General features: G+C 45.3%; 3 protein-coding genes and 1 long non-coding RNA gene across 10 annotated transcripts in view; 3 read left to right on the top strand and 1 right to left on the bottom strand.

Moving 5' to 3' along the window:
• Drak (Death-associated protein kinase related) overlaps window positions 1–3,221 on the top strand; it is a 44,695-nt gene extending 41,474 nt beyond the window's left edge. For both annotated transcript variants that reach the window (XM_017237488.3, XM_017237489.3), the window contains exon 6: window positions 80–3,221. In XM_017237488.3, coding sequence (XP_017092977.2) covers window positions 80–1,334 — 1,255 coding nt within the window. In that variant the 3' untranslated portion in view covers window positions 1,335–3,221. The remainder of the gene's footprint in view (window positions 1–79) is intronic.
• A 615-nt stretch (window positions 3,222–3,836) lies between these two features.
• On the bottom strand, window positions 3,837–6,812 carry LOC108122823 (uncharacterized). Its single transcript, XM_017237634.3, has 4 exons — window positions 6,679–6,812; window positions 4,745–4,897; window positions 4,494–4,679; window positions 3,837–4,433 (listed from the first exon to the last, which is right to left on the bottom strand). The coding sequence occupies exons 2-4, from the start codon at window positions 4,859–4,861 to the stop codon at window positions 4,254–4,256; spliced, it is 483 nt and encodes a 160-aa protein (XP_017093123.1). The 5' UTR covers window positions 4,862–4,897; window positions 6,679–6,812; the 3' UTR covers window positions 3,837–4,253.
• Window positions 6,813–8,072: 1,260 nt separating this feature from the next.
• CAH3 (Carbonic anhydrase 3) lies at window positions 8,073–14,463 on the top strand. Of its 3 annotated transcripts, none has more exons than XM_017237633.3 (5): window positions 8,073–8,445; window positions 12,465–12,890; window positions 12,945–13,465; window positions 13,530–13,666; window positions 13,727–14,463. In XM_017237633.3, the coding sequence occupies exons 3-5, from the start codon at window positions 12,991–12,993 to the stop codon at window positions 13,865–13,867; spliced, it is 753 nt and encodes a 250-aa protein (XP_017093122.1). In that variant the 5' UTR covers window positions 8,073–8,445; window positions 12,465–12,890; window positions 12,945–12,990; the 3' UTR covers window positions 13,868–14,463. The 3 variants fall into 3 exon arrangements, with proteins under 3 accessions (XP_017093122.1, XP_017093118.1, XP_017093119.1); XM_017237629.3 differs by having other exon boundaries at window positions 8,074–8,445; window positions 12,942–13,465; XM_017237630.3 differs by lacking the exon at window positions 8,073–8,445 and adding an exon at window positions 11,522–11,541 and having other exon boundaries at window positions 12,942–13,465.
• Window positions 14,464–14,648: 185 nt separating this feature from the next.
• LOC108122715 (uncharacterized) lies at window positions 14,649–15,620 on the top strand. Of its 4 annotated transcripts, XR_011444270.1 has the most exons (4): window positions 14,649–14,663; window positions 14,883–15,126; window positions 15,195–15,348; window positions 15,403–15,620. It is a non-coding gene; the product is annotated as an uncharacterized lncRNA (long non-coding RNA). The 4 variants fall into 4 exon arrangements; XR_001773163.3 differs by lacking the exon at window positions 14,649–14,663 and having other exon boundaries at window positions 14,839–15,126; window positions 15,209–15,348; XR_001773162.3 differs by lacking the exon at window positions 14,649–14,663 and having other exon boundaries at window positions 14,841–15,126; window positions 15,221–15,348.
• The last annotated feature ends 1,535 nt before the right edge of the window (window positions 15,621–17,155 follow it).

Genomic DNA, 17,155 nt, shown 5'->3' with positions numbered 1-17,155 from the left:
GGGTGCATGGGAAGATTAGGATCTTCCCAACCGTTTAACTCCATCTGTTCCAAAATACTAAACTGTTTACCTTTTTCAGCGATCGCATGAGTGCCGCTGGCTGCCTGGAACACGTCTGGCTGAAGGACGACTGCTCCCTGGACAGAACCATATTTCTCCAGTCCCAAAGCGACGCCGAGGAGGAAGACGATGATGTCGAGGACGTGGAGGAGGAGGAGGACGAGGAAGAAGTGCCAGCGGCAGATCCGTTTGACGAGGAAAAGGAGCCGGCAGATCAGGACCCGATAAAGGAGCCACAGACACAGTCACAGCCACAGACCCAGCAACATACTCCTCCCGCTGCCACCCAGACGGTGGGATCGCATTCGCCAAAGCCGAGCATTGCCAGCAAGCCGACGCACAACGGTCACTACCGAGCGAACAGCAGCGGCAGCATCTCCAAGATCCCGATCGCCACCAGCAAGCTACTGAGCAGCCCCAGCTGCGAGACCACCACTGCGATCCACACCTTCGGGAACGGAAGCACTCAGAAGCCCACCCAAATAGTGACGCCTACGCGAAGGGCCTCGGACTCGGACAAGGAGAACACCTTCACAGCCACCTTTGTGAAGAAGCCGGTGGCCACAATCCAGCTGGGCAGCTCCAACGGCATTGAGGACGCTACAGTGGTGGCCGCAACCCTCACACTGTTCCCGGACGCTCCAACTACACCGAAGGTGATCCGCAAGACGCCGACGGGGGAGTCGCACAGGTCGGCCACGTCAGTGAAGGCCTTGGTGAAGAAGTTCCAACTGGAGGACTTTACGGGACTGGCGACAGGAGGCCGCCGGAGCGGAGGAGCCGCGCCAGTTTCGCCCACAACGCCGACGACAACAGCCACACGAATGATTACCATCCGGCGGGCCTCCGAGCCCCTGACTGTGGTGAACAAGAAGCAGCCGTCGCCAACTCTGCACGGAAACCCGAGCCCCAGCCCCGGCAGCAGTCCCACCAGCTCCTCGGGCAGCACGGCCGCCTTGCTGATCCACAGCCAGCGCCTGGGCACCACATCGGCGCTCGCCAGCCACATACCCAGCAATGCCAGCAGCACCACTGCCAAATCTGCACCACCATCCGCATCTGCTCCAGCATCTGTATCTGTCACAGCCACCTCGAACAGCAGTAGTTCAGGAAAAGCGGCAGGCGGCCCTAGCTCTGCGTCTGCCCACCATCTGCACCACCACCACATGCACCATCATCACCACCACCACCACCACGTGGTGATCGCGGCGAAGAACGCAGCCGCCGTGGCCGCTACCAACAACCTGAGTCTGGACCAGGGTATCATCTGTTAGCTAAGGGCCAGCCGGGCGGGCCGCAACGCCAAGAGTTTCTTTCACCGCTTCCTGTGCTGCATGTAACCGACGGCGGAGGGGGAGAGTTTGCCCCCGGGCGCCGTCCACTGGAGAAGTGGGTCACCTAGCTGCAGGATCACTAGGCAGGAGGAAGGTCGGATGGAGGATGAGTGGAGGAGCAGCAGCCGATTGGTGGAGCGAATAAGGAGCGACTGGATCGAGCAGTGGTGCTGCACCAGGAGACGGAGCTGGATGGGGAAGTTGAACTGGAACTGTAACTGGAAAAGGAGCGACCAGGAGGAGGAGGATGCGTTGATTTATATTTGAGGATAGTTAGTTTTAGTTAATGTCGGACGGCTTGGCATCTTCGGCAGCATGGGAGCCACACCCCCGAGGATCCGGGATGTCCCTTACCCACCACACAACACACACACCCACACACCTAGGAGATGAGGAAGAGAAAGCTTAAATCTAGATTGAAATGAAAAATGAAACCTGTAATTGCGGCCGTAATGGCAGAATTGAGAAGATAGGAACCGATCTGAAAGGGTATAGAGTTAAGCTGATTTAGGCGGACTTTCGGTAGACATATCATAAATCCCATATGTTTGTTATGCGAGAAGCAAGAGAAAAAGTCGAGGAAGTGAACAGAACGTAACTGAACAGACGAGCTGAACAGAGCATAGTTTATTGTTTCAACGAATATATATATATATATACATAAAGGAAGAAATGTCAATTCGGCCCAGGACCATTCTGGCGGCCTAGCATTAATTATACTAGTTATACCTTATCTATATGCCTACGTATGTACACTTTTAAACATATTCATAGCATATATTACTATACATGTACCAAAAACGAATGGGGATCTGTCCCAGCGATAGGATGCGAGACGAGGCTGCTTGCATCCGTTCCGCCATTTGCTTGCAGGCATGGAGTGTTCGTTAGTCGTAATCAATCAATCAATCAATCTGTACCCACTCTGTCAGCCAACACCAGTGTATTAGTATCAATCCGAAGGGTCAATCATAAGCATATACATATACAAGTTGTTCGTTCGTTCGTTCGTTCGCCTAGAAGAGTTTAGAGAATGTTAAAGCCAAGCAAAATTGTTAATCGTGTGTCTGTGTGTTCAATCGTTCAATCGTTCAATCGTTGCATAAATGTTAGGATGGCTAGGATACATGCATTGTAGTAGTACTAGTTGTCATCGTTAGAGGTCCTGCTCCCATTCCCAGTCCCAGTCCCAGTCCCATCCCGTCTCCCCAGTTCACCTCATTAAGTCGATTTTGTACATATTTCCAGCACGAACACTATGCAGAGAGCTGCATACTGTGGAGGTCAGAGGTCGGCCAGCTAGCTAGCAGCAGCAGCAGCTATTCAATTATGTTTAATTCTTTTTTTTTTACTCGATTATCAGTAATCGTATTTTAGGGCTTCGATGCGAGTGTATTTATTAGGCAAACGTTTCGAGGAGGGTCAGTTAATTGTTAAAGGAGAAAGCTTAATTTATCGCAATCGATTACCTTTTCTTTTATACTTAATACTTGCGTGTACTTCTCTTAATACTATTATTTTTTTTTAATACACCTAAATCACAGTTACGTGTTTAATATATTTGTACATTAGTAGTTAAATGCAGCGCAGCAAACGTACGAGAACCTGCAACCGTGAAATGAATAAAAATAAAAATAAAAACAAGGTAGTAAGCTGGACGTAAGAATCGAGAAATGTGTTTTAATTTTTAGTTATTCTAATCGATTTTGTGTTTAGAAAATCTAATTCAATGAGAAGACAAAGATGCATATTATATTCTACATTATAAACAAATTATTTTATAGCTAACTAATTTAAAATATATTCAATAAAACGACAAAAATTAAATCTTTCCATTGTATTTTATTAATTTTCTTAAAATTAATCCAACGCCACGATGCCAATGTTTCAACTCTCTGGATTCGATAGTGACGTCACGAGCCGAGCCGCCGACCAAAACGCAAAAGATTTCTTATGAAAAACTACCAGGCGCACCAGGCGCGCAGAAATCAGCAGGAGGTGGATTTTCTTCTCTTTCCCCACCTCCCTTGCCCAAAAACTCAACAACATTTGGCTCTCTTCGGTTTGTGTCCCGACTATTCCACTTCTCTCTCGCTCGCCTTCTACTAACGGTACTTGCATTAACTCTGGCTTCCCATTGGTCAACGAATGTAAGAAGCCATCATTTTTTTGTCTCCGTCACCCTCTCCCCTCTCGCAGACTTCGTTGACTTCACGTGCTCGTGACCAAAGACTGGCACCTTTCAGTGTGTTTCTGTGCTCCTGGTACTTCGGCTCGGCGCGCAGGCGAATATCGAACGAAAGCGAAAATCGAATCTCCGGGCAAGCCCACGCGGTATGTGACCGTTTCCAACTGTAAATGTTGCAGGACAGTTTTCCAAAAAATCAAAAAGTGTTTCTAAATTATTCATAACAGTTTTTAAACAAGAAAATACGCCAAATAGTTTTTAAAAATAAAAAATAATTCAGAATTGACGATATATTTATAGAAAAACATATAGATACACATCGTTATTCGAATACATGAATACAATCTGTTTGGTATAAAAGAATAAGACAAAAAAAATGATTTAGATCACTATGAGTAGAGAGTAAGTGCAACTAGCGATCAAAGAACGTTTCACAGTACAACAAATATTTCTTGGCTCCCACTACATAACTATAATTGCTTCTGGCTCCATGATGCTTCGTCCTGGAGAGAGTTCTCGCTCGCCTCCCTGGTGCGGCTTCTCCTTGTAGGAAGAACAAATGCTTCGAGATTGCAGACGCCACTTGGTCCGATTTCTGACTCGCTGAGTGGGTGGTGGTAGGTGGCTGGTTTGGTTTAGTTCAGTTTGGATGGAGATTGGAAGTGGAGCGCTTAAATGCCGCGGTAGGAGCGGTGGGCCAGGAAGGCGCTGATGAAGTACAGGACGGCGTTCACCAGTCCAAGGACTCCGGCCGCCATGTAGCCGTCGTGCTTGACGTCGCGCAGCCTGAGGAGCAGCACAATGGAGGAGGCCAGCAGCAGAATAGCAGCTACGCTGTGGTAGATCAGCTCCTGGAAGAGGATAAACACATAGGTGAGTACAGTTTCGTTTAACTATCGGCTAGAACGTACATAAATCGTCTTGGCAATGATGCCTCCCGTGCTCAGCGAGGTGAGACAGGCGAGGAGTAGACAGAATGTCCCTATCATAAAGGTTGTGGCCATCAGGAAGTGGAACAGGTCCTGCTGATGGTTGAAGTAGCGACGGTAGTCCTCATAGTTATACGCCAGGATTCCCACAATAGCTGCTCCAATGATCTGCGAGGGGAGAACAAATTTTGATTAAAAATCCGGTCGGATTAGCGTCAGGGCTTCTAACTTACGAGCTCGAATAGCTTGAGGATTCCGGGGAAGGTCTTGAGGTAGCCCGTGTTCAGGACAATGTAGGAGGTGTTGGTGGTGCTGGTGGTGGTGCGGGTGATAGTCACTGAGTGAGACATCTTGCTGGTTGTTCGGTGGTTTCCTTCGGAGGATTACTGCAAGTAGACGGCAAATTAAGAATCGGATACCATTCGGATACCAAGTTGTTTTGAAATGACCCACAAATTGTAATTTTGGCATTCTGGACATTGGTTTTTGGCCAGCTGTTTCAGATCGAACGCCCTTGCCACGCCCACCGATCGCCACTCACACACCTCGCCGTGAATTTGTATACAGGGATTTGTGTATTTTTGGCCATCGTTCGTCGCTGTTTGTGTTTTGGATTTTTGGTTTTTGTCTAATTTTAAAATTTGTTTCAATGCCGGCCTCGCGAGATACTCCGAGCGGTTCTGGGCAGGAAAAAAGCGCCAAAGCCGAAGCGTTATTGAAGCATCAGCATCGGAAAATCTATTTACTTGACGGCCACCCCCCATATTCCCACCACCCCACCTCCTCCCCGTTCAGCTGCTTGGCCCCACCCGCCAGTCATCAGGAATCGGCGAATATATATCTATATGTGTATGTACACTTCTGGGTAAATGTATGTAGGTTTCCAAGGAATATATACAGAATTATAACCGGTGACGTCATGACCTTTATGGTCTGCTGCCTTTTGTTGGTTGCAGAAAGCTGAGAAAAGTCCGAGGCACGGAATTGGGGCACAGTCATGGTGGGGTTAAGACAACGGACACATTCCGTGGGTGGGGCTGGGGCAGAACTTGTTGGATTTAATAGAATGGTCTGGACTAATTGAGCAGAAAGTGGGTCTGCGAGTCCCAAATAGCTTTTGTATCTTAAGAAGCGGTTGGGTGACTAATCCCAGAGAAAGATAGCCACATCCTACCCTCTCCCATCTCCTGTTGATTCATCGGCTACGCAGTAATGAAAACGATGACGCCATCGATGACAGAGAGTGACGCAATTGCTTACAGACAGACCCTGGTGGCAATGACGATCTTGGCGATGATGTGATAGTGCTCATTAAAATTCACAGAAGTGGTACGCCCAAGACCCCGGAGTGGGGGCAGGCTGTTTGGACCCGACATTCCAAAGCGGACAGAGCCGAAACTGGAACCGAATCAAAACACAAAACATAAACACAAAAGAACCATGTGCAACAGTTTCCGAAAACAAAAACGTATGTTGATTAGGCAGCGGATATTGTCTGGGGAAGACTACTGGACTGAAACCCGGCCCAGATTAGGAGTATGATATCATGCCTCAGATATCCATGCTAACTGAATTAATCAACAGGTTGTGGTACCACCAGCAGCTATATTTACATATATGTATACATATCCTGTTTCTAGAAACGTGCTCATCGAGAAAAGCTCCTCATATTTTTAATAATTTGTATATAGAAGGCTAGAGGGCCAAGTTGAACATTCTTTCAGACATAGGAAAGTGTTCAAAAATGTAAGCAATTTGAAAATGAGCAATGATCTCAATAATTTTTGCAAATTGATAGATACCAGCAATCATTGAAGCACTGGCTGATAAGAACTTTAATATTTTACTTCTCTTGGCAAACAAAACACGGCCAAAGTCAGCTCGGTACTCAGAATCGACTCGCGTTCTTTGAGTAATCAAAGTGATATCATCGCCGCGTAGGTGCTGGCAATACAAAATAATGCAGCAATGACAAACAAAACAGTAAAAGTTTAATAGCACTAGGGGGCTATCCGAAAGCGCGCCCACAAGGCCCGAAATTAAATTCTCACACTGCCAAAATATTAAACAAAACAAAAATACAAAAAAAACGTATATACATATATAAATAGGTATATATTTCAATGAAATGTATATATCTTTCTGTCGGTGGGGATCTTACTCTTACTTTTTCAAATTCGGTGTAGGATTCTGCCAACGTATCTTGGACTGGTTTTTTGAAAACTTTTGATTTCTAGCGAGGTTCTACTTATGCGTCTCGGCGCGCTCACGTTGAAAATTCAACTGAAACCGAAACTGAAAAACGCTCTGCCTGAGCTTTTCGGCTGCTGTCGTCGTTTCAGTCACTGTCGCAGTCGACGGTGGCAGAGGCAGTAGCAACGACTGACAAAAACAAGTGGTAGCAAAAGGCTTATTAACACTAGACTAGCAATGCTCTGGCCCAACAATTGGGACTCAAAATTCATATCTTTGGAGTTTTGAAGTACATGTGAACGACGCATTCCCAGGCATACCTAGACTGCTAAACAGTGTTACAGGGTATCCTTTTCTACGCAAGCTGGCGGCACATATTGTGCTGGAGTGCAGGGGGGCATTAATAGGGTGAGGCCATGACGTCATGATATCATCGGATAAGAGCCAGCCGGCTGGTCGACCACTTTAATATTTTCGCAAGGCTCAAGCTCAGTCTGGCCTCGGGTCATGTCCACGTTAACTGCTCCATTTCGATTAGGAAGATAGTAGCCATTGATTGGGGTCCGCTGAAAGTTTCCTGACTCATGCCGCTGCCTTACATGCGCTGAAAGATTCGTCGCGGCAGTAGGGGAAGGTGAGAAAGTGGGAGTGGGTCCCGCTTCATTCATAGAGCGATTCCTCCAAGGTTGCGATGCATTTTTCCGATCGACGCTGAAAACAGAACAGAGAATATAAAAATGTTTCAAAAGGCAGCAGCCAACACTTGCTTTCTCGATTTACGAGGCACTCGATGAGTAATGCGGCGCTAGTCCAAGGAAAACACGCTGACGGAGAAGCTCTCCGCGCAGTCAGTAACAGGCAGTCATCAGATGAATGGCTTTTATCAATGCTATTATTAAGGCACCTCCAACACATGGAATACTAATAAAAAAACACATAATTTTGATGCGTAATGTAAAAACAAAGCGATTAGCATTGGGATGATTAGCCTTTGCATTCCATTTTGAGCAGTTGCGGAAAAAATAACTGTAAATGGCAGCGTCTTTATTTAAGTTCTGAAAATTTAAGTTCAAAACTAGTCGCCAAAAACTGTTACAACACGGATCAGGCCATTCTAATTTATAAAAAAAAGATCAAATTGGTTATATGTATTTAATATTTTTCAAAATAAACTCAAAAAAGCGCGCCCATTTAGAGCGGGGGCAAAGAAGCGATATATATCGCAATAAATAAGCGATACTCGATCGAGAAAAAGGAACATCATATCGAATAATTTTTTACCAAACATCGATAGTGTTTATCGAGTATAACGATAGTTCTCAAACAATCTAGTGTTAAAAAAGACAGTGTTATATCGAATAAGTTCCACACCAAACAATAGTTACAAAAAAAAAATACCTTATTGCGAACCTATTTACAATATCAAAATCGGTGCCTACTTCTGAACTAATCAACAGTGTTGAAAAGGGTGCCTAGCTCGAAACCGCAGCCAGTTTATCGCGAAATTTCATGTTTATTAGTTAACTGTAGGAAGTTTATATTTTTATTTTTGTGCCAAATGGTAGTTTGTATGTTTTGCGGGGAAATGCAAATTTCCGAGGACAGCACGCGTGTCAAAGTCAAGAGCTGCGCATAAATAACAGCCGCCGAACGCCGATAATTGTCTTGGCTACGTTTCGCTACGAGGAAGCAACAATACTCAGCAAAAGAGTTGCTTTCGGGGAAACGAGAAACTCAACAGGTAATGTTTCTAGAGACGAACATTCTCCCAAAATCTTCTCACTTTTTTTTTGAGTTCGCGCGTGTGTGTGGGCAACAATTATTAAAAATGTCTGTCGCGGCAATGGAAAAAAACAAACAAAAAAAAGAACAACAACAATGCCGGCCACTGAGGAAAAAAATGCAAATTAATGAGCAAGAACAATAAAAAAAAGGCACTGGAGCGCCAAGGGAGAGAGAGGGACAGCTAACGGTCTGATTAAAAAATATTGTCCATTCCCGTAATCATCAATTTATCATCCTCCCTTTCGCTCCCCAGCTCTGCAGCGCTCTCACGTGAACTGCGCTCTCGCACCTCCCCCCTTTGGCCTGTCTGTGTATGAAGGTCATGGCTGTGTATGGGTGACCCTGCACTTGGAGCAAAAATATATTTTATTGATTTGCTTCATTTTTTTCGCCTCTTTCAGTTTCAGTTTTGGTTCAGTTTCTGCTTCGGCCTCTCTTCCTGCTTTTCTCGCCTCCAGCGCAGCACAAAAACAGCTGCTGGAGTGACTAACTAACTCTGGCAATACCCTGCCAATCGGGAGTCCATTCCATAGTCCCCGGCTCTCGCGTGACAGTTTCTAATAAAAGAACTCGGCTAAAATGGTAACCGAGGCAGAGCCCAGATTGTCAAGATAAAGCCGCTTTAGCACCATCTGTTGTTGGCCGCCCGAAACATGGCTATTATCGGTCAACCAAAAAAGGATTCAAACTGATGCATACCCATGGGTAGGAAATCTCTGCCCTGCGTTTCGGGTACGTTTCCTTGGACATCTGTAGCTCACCATGTTTCTGGCTCCACATATGGACGCACACATGTGCCTTGCACCCCGACTTGGGGTCGTTAGGTTACATGTTTGTTATTCGGTCGCTAGGTAGGAGCTTCTCCTGTTGCTCGCTCAGTTCCGGCTCCTGCTTCTGCTCCCTACTGACACCTCGTCAACGTTGACTTGGCTATATATAACGCTAGTTGAATGGACAGTTGGATGGCCCGCTTGATGGATGGGTGAGGTCATAGAGGTTGCCTGCCTAGCACTACAAAAATCATTAGCTAATATATGTATCCATTCAAGTCTATGATCTATAATTCCTAAAAGCCCCGACTATTTCTCGCAGTGCAGCGAGGTGTTGTGTTTGCTTGTTTGCCCATTGGAGCCATCGGTCAATGCAATTACTTAACCACAATTATTTATAGCGGGCATTTTTGTACAACACACCGCATACACAAGTAGCGGGTAAGCACAAGTAGCAGCATGGCGTGCCCTTCCCCACCACGGCCACCAGTAGCAGCGGAAACTTGCTGACTGCATGGATTCCGGAGCATCAGTCGGGGTCCCCAACGCGGCGTTGGATCTCCATCGGCTGCCGCGATTATCCACAAGCCTCTAATGAAATTGCCGATGTCACCGCTCGACATGATCGCGATTAGATGAGTACTTGCAATGGGACTTGATGGACAAATATTGGCAGCACGTCGGAATCATGCGCTTCTGATTCGTCCGTATCCGAAAATTAATTTGGAACATTGCTTCCATTCGGGAAACGCCAGCCACAGGAAGATAATGAAAACATGCCTGATTGTCATGTTTTGTTTATACATATCAGTGTAGAGCCGCATAAATGGCAGAACGGCCCCGCCCTTATCCTCGCCGGATCTGAGCCCTCGAAGGCCACAGATGACGTGACGTGTTCCACTTGAGCCCCCCACTTGAGTGCGGCTCCGTTAATTTTCCACCCATCGGCTGGCCTGGCTCCTTATCATACGGGTAGAACACATCGCTAAAAGAGTCCTCTCCCCCATGCAAATTCCAGCACAACGATAACAAATACTCCGGGTCTATAAATAAACAAATCGCTGTTTACTCACCATTAGTTGTGTAATTTTATGCAGATAATAAAGCTGTTACGGCGATAAGGTGGCCCCTGTAACAGACTAGAGGTAAGAAGCTGTCCTACATCGGCCTATAAACCATTGCTAATCTTCCCATTTTAAGGTCGCAACTGGCGCCTAAGGAGTCTTGCAGTCTACCAACCGAAAAGTAACAATCCCCGAAAGACGTTCCATACTAAATATCATACAAACGCAAGATAAATGGCAGATGTGTGCCAGAGAAATACGAAAACATCATATATACCTGGGATAAGATAAGGACTCGCAAACATCAGGTGCTTCTAGTCCGGAGGAAACTAGAAATCCCAAGTCGCCGATATTGAAGCCACTTGGTGCCAAAATGGAACTGATTCCATGCACATCACCAAAAATAGAGACATCAATCATCGGTTTCTGGATAAGATTAACGAGGAAAGGACTTAATCGACCCTCGTTCATAGTGGTCACCCTATGTGATGGATGTGAGGCGATTGCAGGCCTTTGGAGATTTGGAGAAGTCAAGGCAAAGATCAAGTGGGCTGTGGACGCATAAAAAGGGCCGGAAACAATATCTGCACATGTTTGTGACGCTGGCTTTTTGGATGTGACGAAAGTGGCGAAAGATAAGATATCGAATGTACATATATGTATGTGGTGAAAAGGCCAATGACCAATGCGATTTGGAGACCGTTCAGCTGACTCAAGACGTTCTGGACGGTTCTGGTTACGGTCTTATGGATGCATAAATAGTATTGCCTGTCATTGCCGGCCCATTGCCCGATGGCCACAAAGTTTGTGGCCCAACTTTGGGGTCCCGATTGGGAGTCGGAACTTATCTGGAAATGCTTTCGTTATGATCGAGTCGTTTAGTCGAGTCTCGCCCCATTATGTCTGTCGTAAATATATAGACCGAGTTCTCCGCCTATCGGTTCCATTTCGAATCGGCGATAAGCCCCAACACGTCTGCCTCTTGCACCGGTTACTGATCCGATCCGCAACTTGATATTTTCGGATTATAAAACTGCCAATTAAAATCATATTTGAGCTATTGCCCTGGATTCTTTAACTGGGCTCGTGTTAATCTGGCTTCAAGCACCAAACCGATAGAAAAATAATTTAGTTTATGGCCCTCTCGTCTGGGCTCTGTGCTTGACACTGCCGATAATAAACCCGATCGTACCACCGGGAGTTGGAAATTAGTCTCCAGTAAGAATCTGGCTATCCGAAAAACCATACCTTTTTTTTTACCAAGTGATCCAAAAACCCGGAGAAGTAATATTTAATTTAAGATTCCACTTGTGAAAATTAAAGGGGCCTTATCTTTATCGCCTTCGACACCTGCCTCCGAGTCCCACTTACGGTTATGAAACATTTTCGTTTGCTCTCTGGCTCTGTGGCTCTGTGAAATAATTACTTAATTATGTAAATGTCTTAATAGCTTCGCTGAAAGCAAAGTTTGGTGTTAAAAAAGAGACATACTGTCTGTCCCTGCGCTTGACTGGCTTAACATTTTCATGTTGATATTTTTCCGATACACGCCCTGATACCCCTTTTTATTGTAACTTTCAGTAGTTTTCCCCTCGCACTTAGACCAAGCCCTGAATGTTTGTTTTATTGACTCCCCGCCAGATCATTGTTAGTCCACTTCCCACCTTAACCGACCTTTCACGAAAGAGTTCCGCTGCCAATCAATAGGTAATTACCGAGGGCCGTTCATTCGTAACACTTTCAATTGTCATCTATTAAAAATTGAACTAAAACGAAAATCAATCGATGCAAATCGCCCGCGTCGAGGAAGAACATGGTGCCAACAAGATAACCCAACTGCCTGAATATTTAAACGCCCGGGAAAATTTTCTGGGGAGAGGGTAAACAAAGTGGGAGGATCCAGTTCGATAAAGACATTTATTCCCCCAGTGCCGACGCACTTTAATTACACAAATACCACGAGTGGAAGTGGGAGCGAAGTGCATCGCACGGGGTGGGTCTCTTTTAATTGAATACCTGGTCCTGAAGGACAAACTTGTGTCTCACTTCTTTCGGCACTTTATCCAGCTATACCTTTCACCATTTCTGACGGCCTAACAAGAGCCTAGCTAGAGTTTAACAGGAATACCCTTTTCTTTCAGGGGCACACCGGACTGGATCCGGAGATCTGAACCCGAGAGCCAGGGAAACGACCACAAGGAGTTGCAGGCGGCACTCGTTGGAGGCGCCGGCACTAAGACCTTTTCCGAGACGCGAGCGCCCAGCGGAACAGTCGCCACCACGACGTCGACATCACAGCCGCCCCCGCAAGCTGCGCCGCTGTCATCAGCCGAGCACTTGGACGCCAGCGCCGGCGATCGCGGGCGTGTCTACAAGCTTAGAAAGAAGAAATACTTGGACACGGCGCACATAACGTAGGCAAGGGTCAAGGAGATCGGAGGAATCGACGGAATTGAGTCGGAGAAGGAACTGGTGGTATATAGGGAATCAAAACTAAAAAAGGTGCTAAACATCTGGCGCGAGGAGTAGGGATTGGCCATAAAAAGCTTATAGCTACACCAAAAAAGGTTGGGATTGACGAAATACATAACCAAATATTCATTTTATTATTTTTCCAGCAGGAGGAGATCCTTGAAATCCGAAGCAAGTCCAGTAAGGAGGATAAAGATGCCTGTGCAGTCGCCTATCGAGATCAGCAACCGTGCCATCGAGCACATAGACGACGTGGACCCGTTGGAGTACCACGGCCACTGGGAGCCAGTGGGGGTGGCTCGAGTTCAGAACACAGGTACTTCTGCGATGGTCACCTTCAGCAAGCGAAAGCAACAGCCGTATATCATCGGTGGGGCCTTGGACACCAATAAGTACGTGTTCGAACAGCTGCACTTTCACTGGTCGGACTCGGACGAGTCCGGGTGCGAGCACACGCTTGAGGGCATGAAGTACTCGATGGAGGCCCACGCGGTCCACTACAACGCCAAGTACAAGGACTTTGCCGAGGCCAAGAACAAGCCAGACGGGCTGGCCGTGGTGGCCTTTTTTATCCAAGCCTGCGGCGAAAAGGACTGTCCGGAATTCAAAAAGATCACCGAAGGCATCCGGATCGTGCAGAAGATCCACACGAGTGCGTCACTGGATTCCGGTGAGTAAAATTACCGCCTAAAGGATTTTAATTCCGGGGATACTAAGAAGTTATTTTTGCATAGATTGCTTATCGTGGATTGGACTGCAGGAGCTGAGCAAACACTATTACACATACAAAGGATCTTTGACGACGGCGCCGTACTTCGAGAGCGTCACCTGGATAATTTACCGCACTCCCATCTACGTGTCGCGTGGTCAGGTAAGGGTGCGATCCAATCCGTCTAGCAATTTCTGACATCTCTTTCCCTTTTGTTTCCAGGTCAGTGTATTTCGTAATTTGCAATCGTGTCCCAAAGATGAGTCCAAAAAGATAGTCAGCAATTATCGAGAAATCCAGCGCCCCCACAAGGATCCGGAGATCTTCTTCGCGCGCAACACGAACCCAAAGTCAAAGTTATGATGTGCTTGCCATGTGGCCATTCCCCCCCTTCCGCTGCCGCTTCCCCTTGCCCCAACTCCGCACCACCTCCCCCCAATTCCAATCTCCAAGATTTCTCCGCCCACGAAAAGCTATATCTCTATGCATACTACTACTGTTTATGGTTGTCCGTCAGCTGCGTTTGTTAATTGCCTCATGTACATAGCGTTATATATAACTAATATACATATATATTATAATATATATATTCATACTTATACATATAATCGGAGTAGCTACGATACGTTAACGTGTATGGATTCATTTTAGTCAGAACACGCAGTTGCCTTGCATTGAATATTTCAGAGAAATATCGGGCACAACTACTTAAGACATCTACAAGAGACATAAATTTAACACTTAAGCTTAAGTTAAATAAATGGTAAAAGTGAAAAGAATGAATACGAATGAGAGAGGAAGTCACACACATATGTACACATCTTTTCTATTTCAAAACTGATTTTTTTATGTATTATAATTGCTCGAAGCCGTAATTGTTTGTAAGAGCTGTTCCCCATTTTTGTGTAATTTTTTTTGTGATTAGTAGTAACTAATAAACAAGTAAGCTGCAACTCCTACAGTCTGGCCTAACACACTCACGACCACTATAACTCCAACCGGCAGAGTCTCTGCAATACCGCAAAAGCTGTTAAAAGGACCCCTGCATCCGATTGTTGGCATCTTAGACCGACGCATGAACGGAAAGGTTGCATAAACGTTGCTGGACTTTCGACATCAAAAAGGTCCAAAAAGTACCAGTTAAAAATTTTAACATATGGTAAGACAAATTTAAACAAGGATGAACCTCATTTTAAATGGCCCGCTTTGAAAATTCAATGCTGCAAAACGAGACAAATGTAGAGGTGGAAGATCATGTGTATTAGGTAACGCCGTTAGTAACTATCGCTAAGAACGCGCACGCGCATTTTTATCGATTCTTATTGGCCCATCCATATGCAAACTTTCTCATCTCTAAGCTCACTAACTCTTCTCTAAGCATATTTACTTTTTCGCCGCCACATTTAAGCTGTAAAAATATCATTATTGGAATTTTACAAAAGAGGCATAAAGACTTTGAAGAAAACAGAGAACAGAATACAGAGAAAATCGAGAACTTCGACGTGTGAGGCAGCGAAAAGTGTTCATCGTGATCGGTAACAAGGCGCGACCATGTGCCGTTCCAGGCCAAGGTGGCCGACTGTGTTTTGGTTCTATAAGCACGGGGATGAAGCCAAATCGATGTAAGTTTACCTGGATTATTACTGTAAAATCTAAAATTATCGTTTTAATCATTCAAATTCTTATTTAGCTCTACACTGTGAGCATGGATATCAGGCCTACTACACAAGGACGGACTTGTGGCTTCAACGAACTGCTCAATCTGTCCCTTGGCATACATTAAACGCTGCCTGATCACCGTGATATGACTAAACTCCAAGGCTATCAACGTGTAGCCAGTAAACGTAAGCTAGGTTTTTTGTGTTTTTAGTTATATCACGAAAACTTATTTTTTGCAGTCCGCGGGCGTAGATCAGTCGCCGAACGAGACAAAATTACGGAAGCTGAAAGGAAGCCTACTGAATGTTCATCCTGCAGTCTACGCTAGACAACTATTATACCAGGCCACCGCCCTCGGCCTTTCAATTGCTGCCGCTGTAGCCTTTGGTTACGTTATTTAACAAATAAGAAAAGTCTTTTGTTTCGTAATATTTAAGGAAAACTTTAAATTATGTCATATTGTAAAATCTACTTATTTAGGTCGTTGGAGACATCTCTTCCCTTTCGTTGGACGCTATTTTTTACAGAAAATGATGTATGATGTATAACTTCGATGCAGTTCGGTGGACATTCGACCATCGATTCCAAAAATGTACGGCGCTGCCAGATCGGGCTAGAAATAAAGATTATAGAGCCCATATCTCGGCCATTAGTGGTCCGATCTGGGAACGCTTGGCATTTTCGGAATCAGCGTCCCAAAGACTGTCGAATTGCATACCAATTTTGTCAAAATCAGACAAAAAATTTTTCCGCGAAAATTGGAAAAAATCGTGATGTATAGCCTTTTCATTTTTTCGAAAAATCGGTCGAAAATGAGTTGTTCGATATCGAAAATCGTGGTATGCAGTTCGATGGACATCCGAGCGCTGATTCCGAAAATGTACGGCGTTGCCAGATCGGGACAGAAATAAAGATTCTAGAGCCCATATCTCGGCCATTCGTGGTCCGATCTGGCAACGCTTGGCATTTTCGGAATCAGCGTCCCAAAGACTGTCGAATTGCATACCAATTTTGTCAAAATCAGACAAAAAATTTTTCCGCGAAAATTGGAAAAAATCGTGATGTATAGCCTTTTCATTTTTTCGAAAAATCGGTCGAAAATGAGTTGTTCGATATCGAAAATCGTGGTATGCAGTTCGGAAGACATTTGAACGCTGATTCCGAAAATGTGCAGGGTTGCCAGATCGGGCCAGAAATAAAGATTATAGAGCCCATATCTCGGCCATTCGTGGTCCGATCAGGCAACGCTTGGCATTTTCGGAATCAGCGTCCCAAAATCTATCGAATTGCATACCAATTTTGTCAAAATCAGACAAAAAATTTTTCCGCGAAAATTGGAAAAAATCGTGATGTATAGCCTTTCCATTTTTTCGAAAAATCGGTCGAAAATGAGTTGTTCGATATCGAAAATCGTGGTATGCAGTTCGATGGACATCCGAGCGCTGATTCCGAAAATGTACGGCGTTGCCAGATCGGGACAGAAATAAAGATTCTAGAGCCCATATCTCGGCCATTCGTGGTCCGATCTGGCAACGCTTGGCATTTTCGGAATCAGCGTCCCAAAATCTATCGAATTGCATACCAATTTTGTCAAAATCAGACAAAAAATTTTTCCGCGAAAATTGGAAAAAATCGTGATGTATAGCCTTTCCATTTTTTCGAAAAATCGGTCGAAAATGAGTTGTTCGATATCGAAAATCGTGGTATGCAGTTCGATGGACATCCGAGCGCTGATTCCGAAAATGTACGGCGTTGCCAGATCGGGACAGAAATAAAGATTCTAGAGCCCATATCTCGGCCATTCGTGGTCCGATCTGGCAACGCTTGGCATTTTCGGAATCAGCGTCCCAAAGACTGTCGAATTGCATACCAATTTTGTCAAAATCAGACAAAAAATTTTTCCGCGAAAATTGGAAAAAATCGTGATGTATAGCCTTTCCATTTTTTCGAAAAATCGGTCGAAAATGAGTTGTTCGATATCGAAAATCGTGG

The sequence above is a fragment of the Drosophila bipectinata genome, chromosome XR (genome assembly GCF_030179905.1).
Source record: "Drosophila bipectinata strain 14024-0381.07 chromosome XR, DbipHiC1v2, whole genome shotgun sequence".
Lineage (NCBI taxonomy): Eukaryota > Metazoa > Arthropoda > Insecta > Diptera > Drosophilidae > Drosophila > Drosophila bipectinata.
This window is presented reverse-complemented; position numbering and strand designations above follow the sequence as displayed.

Bases quoted from the DNA above. Each gene is read 5' to 3' on its own strand.
- LOC108122823 (XM_017237634.3), bottom strand. From the start codon at position 4,861: ATGTCTCACTCAGTGACTATCACCCGCACCACCACCAGCACCACCAAC. The intron at 4,680-4,744 runs GTAAGTTAGAAG...CTCCCCTCGCAG, and splicing joins TCCTCAAGCTATTCGAGCTC to ATCATTGGAGCAGCTATTGT. The intron at 4,434-4,493 runs GTACGTTCTAGC...ATCCTCTTCCAG, and splicing joins TCATTGCCAAGACGATTTAT to GAGCTGATCTACCACAGCGT.
- CAH3 (XM_017237633.3), top strand. From the start codon at position 12,991: ATGCCTGTGCAGTCGCCTATCGAGATCAGCAACCGTGCCATCGAGCAC. The intron at 13,466-13,529 runs GTGAGTAAAATT...ATTTTTGCATAG, and splicing joins GAGTGCGTCACTGGATTCCG to ATTGCTTATCGTGGATTGGA. The intron at 13,667-13,726 runs GTAAGGGTGCGA...TTTTGTTTCCAG, and splicing joins TCTACGTGTCGCGTGGTCAG to GTCAGTGTATTTCGTAATTT.